Genomic DNA, 17880 nt, shown 5'->3' with positions numbered 1-17880 from the left:
TCCAGGCCGGGACCTCTTCTGCAGGAGGAAGGGCCTCGGAGTCGGCCCTGTACAGGTTCCCCCTGCTGACACCCTGACGGGACCCTCCTTTCACTCAGCCAGCTCGCCGCCTGCTTTTCCTTTGTTCTGGGGCCCAGCGCCCAAATGGACGAAGTACAGATGGGAAGATGAAATGACGGGTGCATGGGGCCTCGGCTCCTTCTCCTGCCAAGCTGCAGTTCTCCCAGAAAATTGCCAACTTTCTTGCCCTCCTTGCCCTCCAAATACCCAAGCCCCTCTCAAGTGGGCGTCCTGAGCATCCACCGGAGTAATCCCGTAGTTACCAAGCAACAGATCAGTTTATCTAACCACAGGGAACTCCCTTGTAGTGAAGGCTGGATAACCCCCCCTCGGTTACCAGGCTGGATTACCCAGCAGGACAGGCAGATGCCACTTCCACTGCCAATGAGGTGAAATCGCAGCCTAATTAGGAAATCAATACGCCTGGGAGGATGACCACTGAAAAAGAGAGCTCTCAGGACCTTCTCCCAACGTCACCAATAAATTCAGAGACAACCATCCTAGGTAAAGTCAGTCTAACACATGGCATGCTTTTGCAGGACAGAACTGTAAATTGTATCAGAGGATAACAGATGCATTTTTATGTATTGTCTAGCCTCTCAATATTTTACATTTTACAGCTTTAGGATCATGCTTAGAAAAGTCTTCCTCATTCCCGCTTTTTAAAAATATTCAAGTATACTGTCTTTCTTGAAAGGAGATCAAACTAGTCAATCCCAAAGGAAATCAACCCTGAATATTCATTGGAAGGACTGATGCTGAAGCTCCAATACTTTGGCCACCTGATGCGAAGAGCCGACTCAGTGGAAAAAACCCTGATGCTGGGAAAGACTGAAGGCAAAAGGAGAAGGGGACGACAGAGGATGAGATGGTTGGATGGCATCACTGACTCAATGGACACAAGTTTGAACAAACTTCGGGAGTTGGTGACAGACAGGGAAGCCTGGCGTGCTGCAGTCCATGGGGTCTTAAAGAGTTGGACACAACTTACCAACTGAACAACAACACTTTTGAGCCTGCTACTGCTTTAATTCTATCTAGATTTTGTTTTGGTTTATGGTAGGATGTGGCAAATGCAACCTTTTCTTCACAAAATTATCCAGTTATCCCAGTCACTGAACAAGAACTCTTTCCCCCATGGTCTTGAAATCTACCTCTAGAACATTCCTTCAGACGTTCAGAACACTTTTTGCTGGTCATATTTAGAGAGTACATGATAATGGTGATGGTGATGATGACAAGGTGGCCAGTTAATAGGTCCACCAAACATATTAACATACAAGCGAATAAGAACTATCGGGGTGTTCAGCAAATTTAAATATGAAAGCAAGTCAAATCATAGCCACTGAAAAGAAGGCTTGAGGCCGCCTCCAGGTTTGCACCCTCCCGCCTGGCCCCGGCCCTTGCAGATGAATAAAGGCCCCGAATCTGAGGGGGTTTAGGTGGCTCTTGGGTGACAGTGAGAGTGGCTGATAACTCCAGGTAGAAGGTGACATGCCGTCCTCCATGTGCAACAAAGTCATTTAGGTACAGAACCCACTAGTGTGGATGGGAAGGTCAACCCACTGAAGGGACACACGCTGTCAGATCTCTGACAGCCATGGAAGAGGAAGGAAGTGCATCAGGGCTCCTTAACCCTGGCTGCTGTTTCGGCAGAGACAAGCACTGGTGGGCAGCCTGTCTTGAGGATGCCTTCTCTGTGGTATCTTAGAATCAAACCAACTCGAGCGTCTGTAAAACTCCTAGGGCCCCAGAAGACACTGCATTCCGGGGAGCCCTGTTAGAGCGGTGCATGCTATCCCAGCAAAGAGTATGAGTGGCTCGTGGACGCAGAGATGGAGGAAAGGTGGGTCTCGGCCTCACCTGAGGACCAGACCCCGTGAGGAGCCGGGGCGGGCGGGCGTCAGGCCGTGTAGGTCCCAGGTGACCAGCAGGGAGATGTCGGCCTGCCCTGCTGCCTGGAGAGGTGCCATGCTGGAAGCAGGGAGAGACAAAGCCCAGAGACGGCCGGGGTCTGAGAGCCCTGAGTGAGAACCCCAGAAATGCGTGGAGCTTTGGGGCTACCTGAGTGCCAGAAACTTTCCATGGGTCCCAACAGGATGCAGGCCGAGGACTCTGATGGTCCTGCTGGAGCCCAGCGTGCCCTCCCCTGACAACCCTCTAGAGTCGGCGGCTTCCTCTAGGCTGAGATGTCTTACACGTCAGGAAGGGCCTCCACAGGGTGGGGCAGGGGTTACATGAAGGGAAAACAAAGAGCGCTTTATAAAGTCTAATTATCTGTGAAACTGTCAAGATGGAGACACACAGGCTGGACATGGAAATGATGACGTTTTTGGAACTGGTGTGACTGCATCCTGTGAATACAGACTGAGACGGATGAGCTCGGGGCAGGATTCCGGCGCCAGTCCCTCTGGGCCTGTCCTGCTCAACACTATTATCAGTGACTTGCATGACATTACGAGGCGTGTTTATCACACCTGCAGACAAGAAGCCATCAGGGACAGCTAACACAACGGGCGGCAGGACACCCACGACACCCCAGCAGGCCAGAAGGATGGGCTCGCTGAAAGGTGACCCTGGACTGGGGCCACTGGAGGGCTTGCTGGTGGGTCAGAGAAGGAGGGTGGTCTGGATCGTCACACCTGCACACAGGCAGGGGCTCAGCTGCCAGGAGTTTCCGCCTGAACTGCGGGCTCACCTGCCGCCAAGGATGGGAGAAGCTCCAGTGTGAGGCCAGGAGGCCTGATGTGCGTCACCACCCTGCCCCGCACTGGGGAGGGCCAGTCCCTGAGGACACGGAGGGCCAGAGGAGGAGACCCATGGCTCTACATGAGTCAGGCTGGGGCTGAGTGCCACATGGGCAGCAGCCGTGACCCCTGCTGCCACCACTGGCTGTGGTGGCATGCGTAACCGCCCTCCTCTCTGGGCTGGCCGGTCTCTACTGCACGTTTAGGCAGGTGGATGAGCCAGATTTTGAAAAGAACCTGGGTGGAGAGAAAAGCCACCCAGATGCCGGGCTGGGCGTGGGGCAGCTGGAGGCGCTGGGACAGTGCAGCCTGGGCCCGGCCGCCAGGGCAGAGCCACCTTGGGTGGGGGGAGGATCCAGCGCCATCCTGAAGAGGTCGTGGAACCTACTCTCTGAGTTTGGCCAAGGTACCTAGTTCTCCCAGCGCCAGTCTGCTCATTTTCAAAGGATGAAACGAACTAACAAATCAAAGTGAGTATCAGAGAACCTATCGTGAAGGCACTCAGAAAATGTTGACTATTATTATTATCAGCAGCAAGGAGAAAGGAGACGAGGGGCGTCACCAGATACCTGACGCGCTGTCAAGTGGACCCAGGGTGGCTTTGATCCATAACACCACCCTGTACTGTTGTTTGTAAATCACGCACATGCGGCCATTTCAATCCTAAAGACTAAAGGGTGGAAGATGAAAACGGTCACTTTGGGCTTATTTCAGGAGCCCCAACTAGTGAGCAGGGCCCGCCCTGGAGGCTGTGAGCACCCTACCTCCACCAGGAGCTAGAAAACACAGGCCTTACAGAAGACCAAGGAGCTCTGTGATCGGCGGCACGGGGCTCGGGCGGGCGGGAGCGTTCAGGAGGCGTCTGTGAAGCTTGCACTTTCTGTTCACAGGCTCCGAGAGAAGCGGGCAGGGGAAGGAACAACATTCACTGGACAACGACTCCAAGCCCAGCCGGGTGCCGCGTGTCCGCCACCTCTCCCCACACTCCACACGACCTGATGAGCCAAGCCCCGGCCCCTTCCCCCTGCACCCTCTGCCTAGAGTGGGAAGGAAACGAGAGAAAAAGTCGGACCCACATCTTGCCCGCAGCTGTCTCTTCTCAAAGATCTGTCTCAGGAGCAGAAAGCTTCTCCAACCCACTCCAGGAGGGTTTGCTGCTCTGCTGGCTTCAAATCAAATCCTTCCACATAGGCAAAAAAAATCTCCTGCTCTAAGTCTGCTTCTCCTGTTACACAGAGAATTATCTGTTCACACGGAAAAAAAACACCCTTCACAGAATCCATCTACCTGTTACTCAGCCCAATACCGACTCCAGAAGCCAGAAGCTTCTTGAGGGTGCACGCAAGGCAGCAAAGCACCAGGCAGGCTCTGGGATCGCCCAGAGTCGGGGCCATGTTCCTGGGCACCTCACTTCCTCACCAGCTAGTTACTGGGGACCCAGCCTGGAGCAGGGGCCTGGTGACGTCTCTGAGACCACGCACACAGACTCCACACAGCCAAGGGCACACACGTGCCGTTGGGAGAAATGCTGCTGCCACCAGCCAAGAACAGAAAACTCACAGGCAAAGAGCCACACACCACACCCCAGGATGTTGGTTCTCAAACCACGTCCCCCTCCTGGGCTGTTCAGTGGGTAAGACATCCCTCTACACTTCAGACTGCTGCCGGAAACTCAGGACCACAATGCAGAGCACCTCTGAAAAAGACCTGGAGGTGTTTCGTGTGGGTCCTAACCAGACGGAAAGGCTCTGGGTCATAAAACCAGAGAGGACATAGAGGGTTGGAGACGTGAAGGAGCCCGAGGAACGTGGGGACAGGCGAGAGGAGGGGAGTGGCCGCCTTCAGGGGAACGGAAGCTGTGTGAGCAGCACATGGAGAACCGGGGGACCGGCGTGCTCCCTCCTGACTCATCCATCGGTCTGAACTAAGGGAGCCTCCAGCCAGGACAAGGCGACGGAGGGCTCGTCTGGCATCTGCTGATGAGTGCTGGGCCGGCCACATCTGATTCCTGCGCCAGGAAGGCGCCAACGGTGAATGCGACCCTCCCAGCAGCCTCCCGGGAGAGGCGGGCTGGGCTCCTGCTCTTTGCTGTCAGTCCAGACTGCTTGCCTGAAAGTGCGCCCTTGGTTCCTGCTGTTTGCAGGTGACCCAGGTGTGGAGGAAGTGCAGGGTCACTGGGAAATCCCACTAATCGCCTCATTAGCCGGGTGGGGACGAGGGGGCGTGTGCTCCACGAGGAGGCAGAGAGCTGGTAATTGCACGGTGTCAGGTAGGAAAAAACAGGGGTGGAAGCAAGGGCCAGATGCAAAGGGGCGCATGTGCAGGGCTGTCATCACGTGGAGCTTGGTTGTGGCGGAGGGCAGGGAGTGGCCGACAGCTGCACCAGGGTGCTGTGAGCAGGAGGGCCAGCTCTCTGCAGAGCCCTGCCTGAAGGGCTCAGCCTGCCAGGGCTGCCTGTGAACATGACCGGGGACTCAGTAAACACATCATCCCCGAGAGATCACGGAGAACCCGGGTTTTCCCAGAAGAGACCCAGCCACTGACCACGGCACTGGTCCTGCCCCGTGTCCCGGTCTGGACGTTTCTCCTTCATACAGATGTCCCAGAGAGACAATCCAGTGAAGGCTTCAAGGCTGCCCTTGACACAGAGGCCAGGAGAATATACTCTTGTCTACACCCTGTGTAGACAACCTACCTACCCAGGTTCTACGTGAAAATTCTCTTTTAATCCTTGTTGTTGAGTCACTAAGTTGTGCCCGATTCTGCATCCCCATGGACTGCAGCACACCAGGCTTCCCTGTCCTTTACCATCTCCCAGAGTTTGCTCAAATTCAGGTTCACTGACTTGATGATGCTATCTATCATCTCATCCTCTGCCGCCCTCTTTTCCTTCTGCCCTCAATCTTTCCCAGCCTCAGGGCCTTTTCCAGTGAGTCAGGTCTTGGCATCAGGTGGCCAAAACACTAAAACTTCAGCTTCAGCATCAATCCTTCCAATGAATAATCAGGGTTGATTTCCTTTAGGATTGACTAATTTGATCTCCTTGCTATCCAAAGGACTCTCAACTCTCCTCTAGCACCACAATTTGAAAGCATCTATTCTTTGGCACTCAGCCTTCTTTATGGTCCAACTCTCGCACCCATACATGACCACTGGATTGGAAAAATCATAGCTTTGACTATACGAAACTTTGTCAGCAAAGTAATGTCTCTACTTTTTGATACACTGTCTATGTTTGTGATAGCTATCCTTCAAGAAGCAAGTGTCTTTTAATTTCATGGCTGCAGTCACTGTCCACAGTGATTCTGGAGCCCAAGAAGATAAAACCTTAATCCTAACTCATCTTCAAACCACAAGTTCATGCGACAAACTCCTCACTGCCCTCCTGTGTTGAGGACACCCCATCACCTGCTCTGAGAACACACTCTTCCAGGTTCCCAGGGGCTGACGTGGTCTAGATGTTCCAGGTTTGACAGTCAAGTTCAGGGACACTTCCATCTCATTCTTTAGGATTCCAGACTTCCTTCAGGCTAAGGTCCAGCAAACTGACCCTCCACGGGGCATCTGCTCTGGTCTTGTCCAGGCTGGTGGAGGCCCCCATTGCAAACCCACTCGTCTCCACATTCTGCAGGTCAGTCCCCATGCCTCCTCCACTGTGACATCAGGCAAACAGGGCCAGAGGCTTGGTTCTTTTCGGGACTGCTTCATGCCATGAGGAAAGTGACTGCATGCTTTTTCTCTCAGGACGGACTAGCCAAGGAGTGGTCGGGGCTCCAAAAAGCAGGATTTGCTGTTTGCTGGGCTCATGAAACAATTAAGAGGCATCGGCCTGGTTCCCATGCAACAATTCCTCTTTTCTCTTCCCTTTGTGTCTTCCTCTCACGATGACGGCAGGCTCTGCGGTTCCAGTCATCTATTCGAAAATACTTCCCGAGCGCCTACAATGTGCCAGGTCAGTGCTGGGGCTGCGATGAGGAAAACCAGACAGAGCTTCCACCCTGAGCTACATGGAGGCAGAGGAGGAGCAGACTCGACCCATACACGCAGACACCACAGACGGCAGATGGCTGTGGCCACAGCAGTGTGTTGAGGGGTGGTGAGGTGTCCGCCCAGGCAGGAGGGCCAGAGAAGGCTTCCCTGCAGGAGGAATGAAGGCCTGAAGACAAAGAGGAGAGGGGAGAGGCCCAGGCCCGCAGCACACTGGGCAAAGGCCCAAGAGGAACACGAGGGAGCAGGGGTGTCAGCCGGGCTGCGGGAAGCGAGGGTGTGTTCTCATCACTAGAGTAAGGAGACCTCACCGAAAGACCGGAAGCAGTGAGGGCCTGACGGGTGAGGGAGCGCCGGTCAGCAGGGAGCAGAGTGGCTGCAGAAGACTCAGCAGCGGACAGCTCCAGAAGTGCAGTTGTGGGGACTCATGAGGCCGGGGCTGGGGAGCTAAAGGAAGACACCGATCACTGCCAGGAGGCCAGAGGGGCCAGGAGATGGGTCGGTATGGCAGGACACTGCCCTGAGACTGGGGGCGTAGAGATACCCCGTGTGTCCAGGCGGGGCTTGGTCCAGCCTCTGCGCTCATGTCTGGCTGATCTGTCTTCTGACAGAATGACGACTGGCATGAAAGGGAGAGAAATCTCACAGTGGGCAAGATTCCAGGATTGCCTTCAGCTAATTAAGTGATATTAGGGAGGTTGTAAATGCCACATAAAAACTGGCAGGCAGGCTGCTCCTAACGAGGAGAATATTGCTTTGCAGGGAGATGCAACTGCAGTGTCTTCATGTTTGTCTTGGAGGCACCAGCTCGTGTGTTCAAGGTGCTTCCTGATAAGCAGAGTTCAAGGTGCTAAAAGGTTGGCAGTGAATGGCACGTTCATGCTCTCTGTTCCAGGGACACTTAAGTGTCATGAAGGCCGGCAGGAAGAGCCAGTGCTCCTGTCCTGGTCAGCATATCCACAAGTGCTCCCGAGCCCAGTCCCAGACACAGCGTCGAGGCTTTGTACTCATCACTGGTTGATCCCCAGAAATGGTAAGCGATCCAACCATGATGCCCGTGTGGGCAAAACCCAGACTCTTCATCACTGCATGACACGACCAGCATTTAAGGAACAAGAGGAGGGCAGGGAGATAGCTGACAGGGGCAAGGTGGATTCTTTACCATCTGAGCCCCAAGAACTTCTCATACCAGAGTATATTCAACATGGTAATTCTTGCAGGTTATTAACAATTATTAAACAAGTGAGAATCATAGAGAAGAACAGAGCAAAGGCCTTTAAAGACGAAAAATGGGAGGAAACTCTCACTCAAAAAGATGCATGGACCCTAATGTTCACAGCAGCACTATCCACAATAGCCAAGACATGGGAGCAGCCTGAGTGTCCGCTGACGGGGGAAGGGGTGAGGACGATGCGGCGCACCAGTGGGGGATTACGCTGACGGAGGAAGGGGTGAGGACGATGCGGCGCACCACAGTGGGGGGTTACGCTGACGGAGGAAGGGGTGAGGACGATGCGGCGCACCACAGTGGGGGGTTACGCTGACGGAAGAAGGGGTGAGGACGATGCGGCGCATCACAGTGGGGGGTTACGCTGACGGAAGAAGGGGTGAGGACGATGCGGCGCACCACAGTGGGGGGTTACGTTGACAGACGAAGGGGTGAAGACGATGCGGCACATCACAGTGGAGGATTACTCAGCCACAAAAAGAACGAGATAATGTCACTTGTGGCAACAAGGATGGATCTAGAGATGACCATACTAAATGAAGTAAGTCTGACAAAGACAAAATATCATGATACTACTTATATGTGGAATCTAAAGAGATACAAATGAACTTACTTACAAAATAGAAACAGACTCCTAGATGTAGAAGACAAAATTACAAAATTATGGTTACCGAAGGGGAAAGGTGGGGAGGGATAACTTAGGAGTTTGGGATAAACAGATAACACTACTCTATATAAAACACACACACAAAGGAGAGGGTGGGACAAACTGAGAAAGTAGCATTGAAATTTATACCATTTTTACCATGTATAAAATAGAGGGGAAGTTTAGCCTTGGAGTACAAAATGAAGCAGGGCAAAGGCAAACAGAGTTTTCCCATGAGAACCCACCGGTCATAGCAAACACCCTCTTCTAACAACACAAAAGATGACTCTACACATGGACATCACCACATGGTCAATACTGAAATCAGACTGATTATATTCTTTACAACGGAAGATGGCAAAGCTCTATACAGTCAGCAAAAACAAGACCTGCAACTGACTGTGGCTCAGATCATGAGTTCCTTATTGCAAAATTCAGGCTTAAATTGAAAAGAGCAGGGAAAAATCACTAGACCATTTAGATATGACCTAAATCAAATTCCTTATGATTATACGCTGAAAGTTGCTCAGTTGTGTCCAACTCTTTGTGACCCCATGCAATCCATGGAATTCTGCAGGCCAGAATACTGGAGTGGGTAGCCTTTACCTTCTCAAGGGGATCTTCCCAACCCAGGGATCAAACCCAGGGCTCCCGTACTGTGGGCAAATTCTTTACCAGCCGAACCACAAGCAAAGTGTATGACTATACAATGGAGGTGACAAATAGATTCAAGGGGTTAGATCTGGTAAGACAGAGTGCCTGAAGAATTACAGATGGTGGTTTGCAATACTGTACAGAAGGCAGTGACCAAAACCATCCCAAAGAAATTCAAGACGGCAAAATGACTGTCTGAGGAGGCCTTACAAATAGCTGAGAAAAGAAGAGAAGCGACAGGCAAAGGAGAAAGGGAAGCTACCCAACTCAATGCAGAGTTCCAGAGAATAGCAAGGAGAGATAAGAAAGCCTTCTTAAGTGAACAATGCAAAAAAAAATAGAGGAAAACAACAGAATGGGAAAGACTATAGAGATTTCCTCAAGAAAACTGGAGATACCAAAGGGACATTTCATGCAAATAAGTGAACAATAAAGGGCAGAAACGGTATGAACCCAACAGAAGCAGGTGAGATTAAGAAGAGGTGGTAATAATGCACCGAAGAGCTACACAAAAAGATCTTCACGACCCAGATAACCACAATGGTGTGATCACTCACCCAGAGCCAGACAGCCCGGAGTGTGAAGTCAAGTGGGCCTTAGGAAGCATCACTATGAACAAAGCTAGTGGAGGTGATAGAAATCCAGCTGAGCTATTTCACCTCCTAAAAGATGAGGCTATTAAAGTGCTGCACTCAATATGTCAGCAAATTTGGAAAACTCAGCAGTGGCCACAGGACTGGAAAAGGTCGGTTTTCATTCCAATTTCAAAAAAAGGCAATGCCAAACAATGTTCAAACTACAGTACAATCGCACTCATTCCACAGGCTAGCAAGGTAATGCTCAAAATCCTTCAAGCTAGGCTTTAACAGTATGTGAACCAAGAACTTCCAGATGTACAAGCTGACTTTAGAAAAGGCAGAGGAACCAGAGATCAACTTTCCAACATCCACTGAGTTATAGAAAAACCAAGAGAATTCCAGAAAAATATCTACTTCTGCTTCATTGACTACATTAAAGCCTTTGACTATGCTGATCACAACAAACTGTAGAAAACTCTTAAGAGAGGGGAATACCAGACCACCTTACCTGTTTCCTGAAGAACCTGTATGGAGGTCAAGAAGCAGCAGTCAGAACTGGACATGGAACAACAGACTGGTTCAAAATTGGGAAAGGAGTATGTCAAGGCTGTATAGTGTCACCCTACTTATTTAACTTATATGCAGAGTACATCATGCAAAATGCTGGGCTGGATGAAGCACAAGCTGGAATTAAGATTGCCAGGAGAAATATCAACAACCTCAGATATGCAGATACCACCCTAAAGGCAGAAAGTGAAGAGAAACTAAAGCACCTCTTGAAAGAGGAGAGTGAAAAAGCTGGCTTAAAACTCAACATTCAAAAAGCTAAGATCATGGTATCTGGTTCCATCACTTCTTGGCAAATAGATGGGAAAAAGTGGCAACAGTGACAGACTTTATTTTCTTGGGCTCCAAAGTCACTGTGGACAGTAACTGCAGCCACGAGATTTAAGACACTGAAGGAAAGGTTTGCACATCTCTGATTTGGATTTTAGTGATAAAGCATTTCACAGATGAGAAAAGTCTGGCAGTATGACTCTGCCCCCAAGGATGTTTCCTCACTTTAGCAAGCACACTCAACGTAGAACTTTGGAAGTAACAGAGGTGGAGGACATGCTCTGTGGTGCTAGGGACGGTGACTGGGAGGTGAGGGCAGGACAGAGGGGACCACCCCACGCCCCCTTCCACTGTGGATCCCAGCCTGCCAGGCCCTGAGTGAACACCCAGATCCAGTGAGTACTAAGGTGTCAGAGAGCCCTTAGATTGTTCACCTGTTTGATCAAATCAGTACTACCAGGTAACACTTAGCTGGGCTGGTATGAGAAAATTTATTGAAAGATGTATCTATGCAACATCAGAAAGACCCAGATGGTAGAAGCCAGGGGGTGGGGCCAGTCTCAGGTAGCTACAAACTAGACTGGGAAAAAGTCTTGATAAAATTACAATTAGAGCATATAATGTGGTTTAAGACCAGTAGACGCACCCTTCCACACTGCCACTGTAACAGTAAGCCCTTCCTTAAGGCTCAGAGTTTCCTCGTCCCTGAACCACTGTTCATGGAGTGTCAAACAGATGAGGGAACTGTCTGCTCATTGGTGCTGGATAGGTTCTCCTCACACGCTGACTGCCTAGAGAGGCAGACAGACACCCTGGTGAACAACGCAACTCTGCCCTCCCAGAGCGGATAGTGCTGTCTTCTGGGAAGATGGAGACTTTGGAAGGTGTGTTTCCTTTCAGGAATTGCTGAATATACCTGGCTTTAATATAAGAACCACATTTCATGAGAGGAAAATGCTGTTTTCGTGCTGGATGTTGCTAAGGGGCCACGCAGCATTTCACCAGAGCACTGACTCCCTGTGTCCACGCTATGTAGGTGTCTGGGGCGGGGCTGTTCTGACAGGCTTGTGTGTTGGCCTCAGAAGAGTTCTGTGTGCAGGGGGAAGGCACTTACTGTCTCTTTCAGAATGGAGGACTGAAGGAGGAGACAGAGATACACCTGCTGAGAAGATCTCATTTGGGGACACTAGCTCGGTCTTTCCTTTTTCTGAAATAAAGGCATGTAGAGGAGACAGAAGTCCCCTTGTCACTGCACAGAAATGCCTGGTCATCATCTCGCCTAACCTGCCCGGGCCTCACCTGCTAACACCTGGGTGAACTCTGGGTGGGGATGGCAGGTGAGACGGGATTGTGCTTATGGTCTCATAAATTTGGTTTGCAGATTATCAGAAGTTTATGCTTGACGTAATTCTTCGAGGAAGTAAACACCATAAAATGGATTGCAGAATAGTTTGGAGAATTTAGTTATTATTTTATCCACCCATACAAAACCCAGGGAAGCTGTTCTTTTTCTCGACAGATGGATTTCAGAGAAGACGCCTCAGCTTGGAACGATTACTGTGGCCGTGGCGTAACTCTCCACACTCGTGCGGGGTTTAATGGACTTTTCTTTCCCGCTCTCAAAGAGCAGCAACTGGCACTGGCTGAGCGCGGCCCGAGGTGTGGGGAATCTGTCAGGTCTCTCTGCCGCCGCCCCGGCCACAATGACACGGTCCATGTGCAAATCAGCTGTCCAGCCATTCTTCCTCCAGGAGCGACGAGATCCCCCCCAGTAAGAAAAAGTACCTTACGGTATCCTTGAGGGCCCGGCTGCCTTGGCGAGGCAGGGGAGGGGTGGGAGGGTGTACGGGGTGCGGGGAGAAAGGCCTTTGGGAAAAGTGGCTGTGACACAGCGGTGACACGGCAGGATCAGAGCGGCATTGTCCCGGGCGGAGTAATCCTGTGACACAGTGCTGTCACTCAGCCCCGGGCTCCCCGGCGCGCCAGCCAGACATCAAAGGCTGCCCCATACCATCTTACATGCTCTTTATCGGCCAATCAGCCCATTCTTCCCTACATAAAGCCCTGTGAAATCCCCTGCTCGCAGGGGGACAACTCGTCCTGGTGCCCATCTGCCAGCGCGGGTCAGCGGAGGCGGGAGGCGGCGGCCGGCGCTCTCCCTGGTGGCTTCGCAAGGTGAGGACAATGCTGGCGCCGAGCCCCCGGCTCCCGCCCCGTGCTCCCCGGGTGAGGGCCGGCGCCCCTGGCAGAGGGGCTGCGGCTGACACTCGCGGAGGTACCTCAGCCGCCAACAATGAGCTGCTGGGGTCACACTGATCTGCAGGAAGGGGAAGACACAATACAAGTTTCTTACCAGTCATGACCTGGCAGCTCGATTCCTACCTCTTCAAGTGTCAGCATTTTAGAGACGGTGACACGACAGTCAGGCTTCCAGACCACTAGGCAGTTAGTCACTCCAGATCTGACTGTGAGCCTCAGGGTTTTGTCACGTTCTTGAGAATCAGTTACCACGTACAGACATCAGCTACCCCAAACCCAAGGGCAGGAACCTAACTCTGGTGCACGGCACCCCAAATCTGGATGGAGCTGGGGCACCCTTTCCCTCTGGGAGGACCTGGCTCCAGCAGAGGGGTCTCTGGCTGCAGCCCTGCCCAGGACAGGAGGTGTGTGGCAGCAGGCAATGGTCTGCACCTTGAAACTGCCTGGAAGAAACCAGAGCTGGACATGTCTCAGTCTCCTCCAGGCATCAGAGAAGGGCGTGCGGAGAAACGCCCACCTCGCAGAAGTGCTGGAGTGTGGTCCTGTATGACGGGTCGGTGTAAGAGAAAAGACTGAGCATCTTAAAAATTCCAAAATGGGAACTAAAATCAGGTAACCTTTTATCCACCATGAAGAGCCTCGGGAGGGCCAAGCCCCTGGACAGCTCCCGCTGGGTGCTCTGGAATCCTGACTCACCTGGCCTCCAGCTCTCTGCCCTACGGTGTTTCATCTCAGTGGCCCTTCACACTTCAAAAGGCAATGTGACACGCATCACAGAACTCTGACTCCTGTGAAGTGGCTAAAAGCACAGATTTCCTCTTCCCTCTTAGAGTTGAGGAAAACAAGGCTCTGAGATATTAAGCAAAGATACAGTCTGAGGCTCACAGGCTCACATCAGAACTGGAGCTGGAGCTGAAGGCCAAGTCCCTTGACTCCAAGACCAATGGCCTCCTCCCTCTGTTGTTTCACAGCAGAGAAACCAGGCCCCAGTGAGGCTGGTCATGTGATCAGCACTTCTTGGTGAATGTGCAAGACAGACATGGTGCGGGAACAGGTAAAAGTGTGGTGCTGCCCACAGGTGCTCGGCGGCAGGGCAAGCATGTACTGGCATTTGTAACTAATGTGCAAAAAGAAGGATACACACTGGAAGATAACTGTCCAGAGCACTCATGGGTTCTCTGAGCCCTTCCCACCCACACATCACACAAGTAGTAACCATGATCCACCCAAATTCCCTGTAAAAGCAGTTCTCGGCATCTAAGATACTCTAGCTTCCACACAGCTTGGGGTTGGTGCCGAGAGAACACCCCGTCTCTAAGGAGAGAAAGAAGAGCTCTCACAACTGCATTTCATTGAGGGGAATCATCTCAGGGCTTCCTGAAATTGTGAAGATGGCCTCAGAGCCCAGCGTCCAACTGCTGGGCAACCCTCCTCACACAGCCTCTCCTCCCACCAGGGTCCCTGGGCAGAGTTGCTAAGATGTTTTTTTGGGGGGGAGGGGGGCGAGAGGGGGAGGAGGGAGAAGATGCCAGTGCAGCCTCTCCACGGGAGGTTGCGTGTCGGCACCACAGAGAGCAGCACACAGTGCTGGGAGCCCCCAGAGGCCTCAACAGAGCTTCATTGAACACCCCACAGTCTTCCAGGGTGGACCACTGCCCGCAGCACATCCGGAGCGCCAACCCTAGCAAGCTGTGAGTTACTCTACCCATGGGCTCTGAAGATAGTCCAACGAATTTGTCTTGCAGGTCCAATAATCCCTACCACTCAGGACCCAGGAGATATCACCGACTTCCTGCAGATGCTTTAAAAGCATTCAGATTAGGCATCTTCCCAGTTGTTCCAAGCACTCAACATGCTGAGAGAATCGCAAAAACCCAAGCTGGCAGACTCTACCCTGAGCATACAGCAGCCCACCATACCACCGCCCATCTGAACAGAGCCCTCGACACCCACCTGACCCTCAGCCTCTTGTCCACCTTACCTTTTCAGGTTTGCTTTCTTCTTCTTCACGGCTGAGGCACAAAGATTTTTAGGGGCATCTCTTAGCCCAAAGCTCTTAGCCATGTGCCCGAGGTGGAGCAGTCGGATGTGGAAGATATGCTTCAGCTCCCGGGGGTAGGTGGCGTAGGCCCGGATGAAGGACTGCAGGGCTGGAAGACAGTGGGAGGCGCGGGGCAGGTCAGGACAGGTCTCTGCTGCCCCAGTCTAAGGCCTGTCCTGTGCAGTTCACCCTGCCAGGCAATGACAGACACACAACCAGGACAGCATGACAGATATGAACAACCTAAATCTACACTCATGTGTTTTTTTTTTTTTTTAATTCCTAAAAATAAAAAAATTAGTCTACTGGCCACAGTGAATAAACCCAACATAACTTCACTCGAATAAACCTGATATTATCTCAGATTTTACTGTGTAGCTTATAATGAGCCTAGAAGGCAGGGTCCTGTTTCCTTCCTCATTATAGACTTGGGGCTAGCACACTACCTCGCAGATAGCATGTTTTTTTTTTTGGCTGTACCACATGACATGTGGAATCTCAGTGCCCCCACCAAGAATCAAACCCATGCCCCTTGCACTGGAAGCATGGAGTCTTAACCACTGGACTTCTGGGGAAGTCCCAGAGTAGGTTTTTGTTGTGCAAGTGAATGACCAAGAGAATGAGTGAAGAAACTAAGACAGGATCAATGCATACCATTTTCTTATGAAAAACGAAGTCATTAGATCTTTACATTGAGAACACTTCTTCCTATTACATTTTAGTTTTTGAATAGTTAACACAGACAAATGTTATAAAATCCAAAAGGTCCACAAGGCTTTATCGCGATTGTGCGTCAAGTTCATTATTCCTTCACGTTATTATTATTACTATCATAAACCCTGCCTCCACCAGAAGCCCCACCTCCAGCTTCCCAGCCATAGGAATCACTGACACCGGTTCACCGTAGACTCATGGAATTTTAAAACCAAATTCACGCGAAAGCACCCAGGATTGACCAATGCAGTGTTTCTTACCCATTCAAAGAATGTGTAAAAAAGGAAATGAAAAAAGAATTTTAAAGAGGAGAAAGAAAAAGGATGTAGTTTCTAAAAGAGCTCTCAAAACAGTCATCGATTGCCATGGGTTTAGAGCTCTTCACCAGACAGTCTAACCAGGAACATCTGGGTCCCGTTTTAAAGTTAGAGAGAGGCCCCTGTTCTGGACCCCTCCCTGGCCAGAGAGAAGCCACAAGTGCTCCTAGGCAGGCGGCACTCTGGATCCACCTTCACTGGAGGCTTCATGGAGGAACCATTCTTCCATCCCTGGTTCCCGGAATGTCTCTCGACAACAGTGACTGCCAAGTATCTTGCCCGTTTCTCCCGACCCTCTTCCTCATCTGCCGACTGCGAGGCTGGCCCAGTTGTAGCCCCGCCCCTCTCCACCCAGTTGCTGGAAGCAGGCGCGGAACACCAGTCTCCCTTGCCCTCGCTGTTTGAGCCACTGGACTGGCAAGTTTGCCCACAGCTTAAACATAATATCCAGGCAGCACCTGGAGATCGGCGTTTATGAACAGTAATAAAAAGTGTCATTTTAGCAGATCAGCTCCTGGAAGGATCCTGGGAACCCATCAAAGCTCTATTTACTGAGCAAAGTGAACTCCTTTTCCCAATCGATGAGAAATAATAACCAAGGCGACTCCTCTGCACCCCTCTCGTCATCTGTGCTCACTTTTTAATAACCGGGGACGAGGTTTTTCAAGGAAGATCTTTAATGCTTCAAATGGTCTCTGCAGTTGGGAGGGTTCTGACATGAATTCAAGTCCTCAGAGGGGAAAGTGCTACAACCACCACGGCCCAGGAGATGCTGCCTCTTCCCAACCCCCAACATGTCTACTCTAGACAGAAAGAGCAGGCTGGGACCAGGACACGCCAAAGAGTCTGTGCCTTTAAAAACCTCATTTACCCCAATGCTGCCCCAGGCCTCCTCACTCACACTGCCCTTGTGCTGGAGCAGATTAGAATGACTGCTCTTCTCCACACCAATCCTGAGAGCTGAGGCTGCAGAGCCTAGTCTCGGGAGATACAGGTGCTCCACCAATAGCTAATCCATCCACGTACGGATGTGAGAGTTGGACGATAAAGAAAGCTGGGTACCGAAGAACTGATGCTTTTGAACTGTGGTGTTGGAGAAGACTCTTGAGGGTCCCTTGGACATCTAGGAGATCCAACCAGTCCATCCTAAAGGAAATCAGTCCTGGGTGTTCACTGGAAGGACTGATGCTGAAGCTGAAACTCCAATACTTTGGCCACCTGATGCAAAGAGCTGACTCACTGGAAAAGACCCTGATGCTGGGAAAGATTGAAGGCAGGAGGAGAAGGGGACGACAGAGGATGAGATAGTTGGATCGCATCACCGACTCAATGGACATGAGTCTGAGTAAACTCTGGGAGTTGGTGATGGACAGGGAGGCCTGGTGTGCTGCAGTCCATGGGGTCGCAAAGAGTTGGACATGCCTGAGAGACTGAACTGACTGACTGAATAGCTACGGGGAAAGGAGTCTGCCAGGAAAATGGCAGATGAGTTCTCTCCCTCGACAGGTTATACTTCCAGGGGGCAGGAAGTGGCTGGTGCTGTCAGTGCCAGGAATGAGTGGAAGGAAGAGGGGCTATGAGGCAGAGATGAGGAGGAAGAGGAGAGGTCATGCAAGGAGACCTTTCATGAAAGGAGACTTGTGGAATGCAAGTCGGATGACGCTCCAGCCACTCAGAGCTGGTGCTCTCACTGAATCCCATTTCAAAGCCGTAAGGATGACAGGATTTAGGGAAGTCTATTTCAAAATACCTTCCAAGGACATAGGACATTTTGCTCTTTTGAGCAATAAAACCAAATCTATTCTTGGCCAT

General features: G+C 51.3%; 1 protein-coding gene across 1 annotated transcript in view; it reads right to left on the bottom strand.

Moving 5' to 3' along the window:
• DDX31 (DEAD-box helicase 31) overlaps positions 1 to 17880 on the bottom strand; it is a 74479-nt gene that overhangs the window by 4422 nt on the left and 52177 nt on the right. The window contains exon 19 of the mRNA XM_061154336.1: positions 14978 to 15146. Within this exon, the coding sequence (XP_061010319.1) occupies positions 14978 to 15146 (169 nt within the window). The remainder of the gene's footprint in view (positions 1 to 14977; positions 15147 to 17880) is intronic.

Source organism: Dama dama, chromosome 11 (genome assembly GCF_033118175.1).
Source record: "Dama dama isolate Ldn47 chromosome 11, ASM3311817v1, whole genome shotgun sequence".
Taxonomy (NCBI): Eukaryota; Metazoa; Chordata; class Mammalia; order Artiodactyla; family Cervidae; genus Dama; species Dama dama.
This window is presented reverse-complemented; position numbering and strand designations above follow the sequence as displayed.